We start from the raw sequence: 2,708 nt of genomic DNA, 5'->3' as shown, positions 1-2,708 counted from the left end.
GGGGGGGGGGCTCACCTTAGGGTAGCGCTTCAGGTAAGGCTTCAAGAGCTTCTCCGCCTCCTCGATGTTGACGTTTCCGGTGCCTGGAGGAGGTGGGGACACAACACCGGTCCTATGAGCCTCCACCTTCCCTTACGGTGATCAGTGATCGGACTTCCTGCCTCCAAGGCGATGGGAGCCTGGGGCACCGCAGGGCCCTTGGCCAGGCGCCCATGCTCGCTCACCAAGGCTAGATCAGGAACCACCCAGGGCCGCCTGCCTACAGCCTCCTCCAGGGGTGCAAGCAGGGGACACAAGCGTCCCGTTTCAGATAAGAAAACCGAGGCCGGCACAGGGCCCTCGATGGGGCTGTGTTGTTGCGGGGTGTAGGGTGCCCTCGAGCCCCGCCCCCACCGCCCTTCCAGCGCCCGCCGGCCCTACCGAGCACGAAGGTGAGGAAGGTGTGGTAGCAGAGCAGCAGCATGACGCAGAGCACGGCGCGGAAGCTGTGGCCCGACGCGCCCTCCTCCAGCTGCAGGAGCCCGTAGTCCTGGGGGCACAAAGGGGCGGCTGAGGGCCTCAGGGAGGAACAGGGGTGCTGGAGACCCCTGGGCAGCTGTGAGATGAGGGCCGGCCGGGAGGGCAGTGGATCCGAGGGTGGCACTCAGGGGGCAGGGGCAGCTGCTCCGGGGCTGTGTCACCCTCTCAGTGCCTCAGTTGCATTTCTAGGGGCAGGGGCCACTGTTGCTACCCACTCCACAACCCTTCTCTTGATGCTGAGAGATCCCTGGCCGGCTCCAACAGGGGCCTCTTAGCGGCCGGCAGCCCCGGGTGTGGTCGGAGAGGAGGGATGGCAAAGAGGTGGATGACTCTCCTCCGCAGGCTCAGGGCAGAGGCAGAGCCATGGGGCTTCCAAGAGGAGGGAGCTAGCTGCAGCTGGGCTGGGGGGAGCCAATGGCCAGACGCCACCTGTTTCCCTAACGCGCCACCTCAGCCGGTTTGTCCTCAGTGCTCTTTCTAAAAGCCACCTCTCCCCTGCCTCAGGGGGGCTTACAGCTGCCCTCCTGCGGGGCAGAGACCCTAGAGAGGTGCTGGAGGCCTCTCGACGCCCTCCCCCCACTCTAGATCTTCTCGAGCTGTTCCCTCCTGACATGGTCTCCAAGTCCTACACATGTCCCAGAGAGGCAGCTTCCAGAGCCTCTGGCCAGTGTTTCCCCAAACAAGACCACCAACGCTGGTGCAGCCACACCCATCTCAGGTCCAGGGTGCTTTTCCACGGGAAGCAGCCTTGGTGGGCCACGTGGTCAGGTTGGGCCTTTTTAAGATGGTTCGGCCTTTATAGTATTTATTTTTATGGCTACACTCTTATCATGCCAAGTAATGATATGTTTCCTTTAAATAAGTCTGAATAAAAATTATGAGTCATGTTAGAGAGGAAAAGGTAATCATATAGGGGGTTGTGGTGTGTATGGCAAACAAGCAAAAGCAGGGCCTGAGAAAATGCAAGTTTGGAAAATTGGTTCAATCCCCTCATTTTACCCACACAAAGGCCCTGCAGAAGCAGGGTTCTGCTGAGAGTGATAAGGGGCCGAGGCTGGGCTGGCCCATGTCACCGACTTCCAGGCCAATGCTCCTTTTCCTCCACCCAGCTGCCTCCCTTAGGAAGCAACCTCAAACCAGTGACTCCTGTCTGGAACTTGGATCCTGCTCTTGGTAAAGGCTCTGGGTGCCTGAGTCCTCTGCTTCCACCTCACTTTCTGATTCCACCCACAGCCTAAAGTGGAGTGGTGTCCAAGGTACCTGACCCCTGAGCACTGCACCCACCCTTACCCCACGTGGTTCAGGCCAGGATCATTGGCTCCTTTTGAGAAGAGAGGAAACAGGCTCAGAGAGGTTCAAGGCTTTGTCCCGAATCACTCACTGAGGGACCCGGCCCCATAACCCTTCTTCCTCTCCCGGGCATATCAGCTCCGGTCTTGGGATGAGGACCGGGGCTGGAGGTGGTATGTACCTTATTTCCTGAAAACCCCACGAACTCCAGCAGCCGCAGGATCCTAGTAGGAAGCATGGACAGTGTCTGCAGGAACAGAGACAGGCAGCAAGTGGTGGGGCAGAGCTGGCTCCCCAGGAGCCCTGGGGCTAACCCTAGACTTGCAGTCCTGTGGCCAGATCAGCCATGAGGAGGCCCAGGTTTTCGGACCTACAAATGTTCCAGCGGTTCTCAACCTTCCTAATGCCTTAAATATAGGTCCTCATGTTGTGGTGACCCCAACCATAAAATTAGTTTCATTGCTACTTCATAACTGTCATTTTGCTATTGTTATGAATCGTCATGTAAATATCTGTTATGCAGGATGTGTTTTCATTGTTACAAATTAAACATAACTAAATCATAGTGATTAATCACAAAAACAATATGTAATTTTGGATTGTGAAATATTTATTTCTATTTAAAAATAAGTGATATTTTGTCTTGGAGCATGGTGTAGCATGGATAATAGTCTTCACCAGAGTGTTCATATGTGGGCGTATCTGCATGTGGGTGGACCCGTCTGGAGAGAGATAGAGGAGCTGTGTCTTGGTTCCTAAGACCTTTGGAAATATGTGTTTTCTGATGGTCTTAGGTGACCCCTGTGAAAGGGTCATTCGACCCCAAACGGGTCGCGACCCACAGGTTGAGAACTACTGCCCTAGAGTGTCAATTAAGGGCACTGACTACATCCAAATCC

The 2,708-nt window shown here is 55.6% G+C and overlaps 1 protein-coding gene across 1 annotated transcript in view; it reads right to left on the bottom strand.

Annotated features, from left to right (window-relative positions):
- TTC39A (tetratricopeptide repeat domain 39A) overlaps positions 1 to 2,708 on the bottom strand; it is a 30,997-nt gene that overhangs the window by 10,080 nt on the left and 18,209 nt on the right. Inside the window, exons 7-9 of the mRNA XM_013003848.2 lie at positions 1,991 to 2,056; positions 421 to 529; positions 16 to 83 (exon numbers count right to left, since the gene is read on the bottom strand). Coding sequence (XP_012859302.2) covers positions 16 to 83; positions 421 to 529; positions 1,991 to 2,056 — 243 coding nt within the window. The remainder of the gene's footprint in view (positions 1 to 15; positions 84 to 420; positions 530 to 1,990; positions 2,057 to 2,708) is intronic.

This window comes from Echinops telfairi, unplaced genomic scaffold, assembly GCF_000313985.2.
Source record: "Echinops telfairi isolate 266 unplaced genomic scaffold, ASM31398v2 ScPeMD7_443;HRSCAF=831, whole genome shotgun sequence".
Classification (NCBI taxonomy): Eukaryota; Metazoa; Chordata; class Mammalia; order Afrosoricida; family Tenrecidae; genus Echinops; species Echinops telfairi.
The sequence above is the reverse complement of the archived record's forward strand: the minus strand, read 5'-3'. Positions and strand labels throughout refer to the sequence as shown.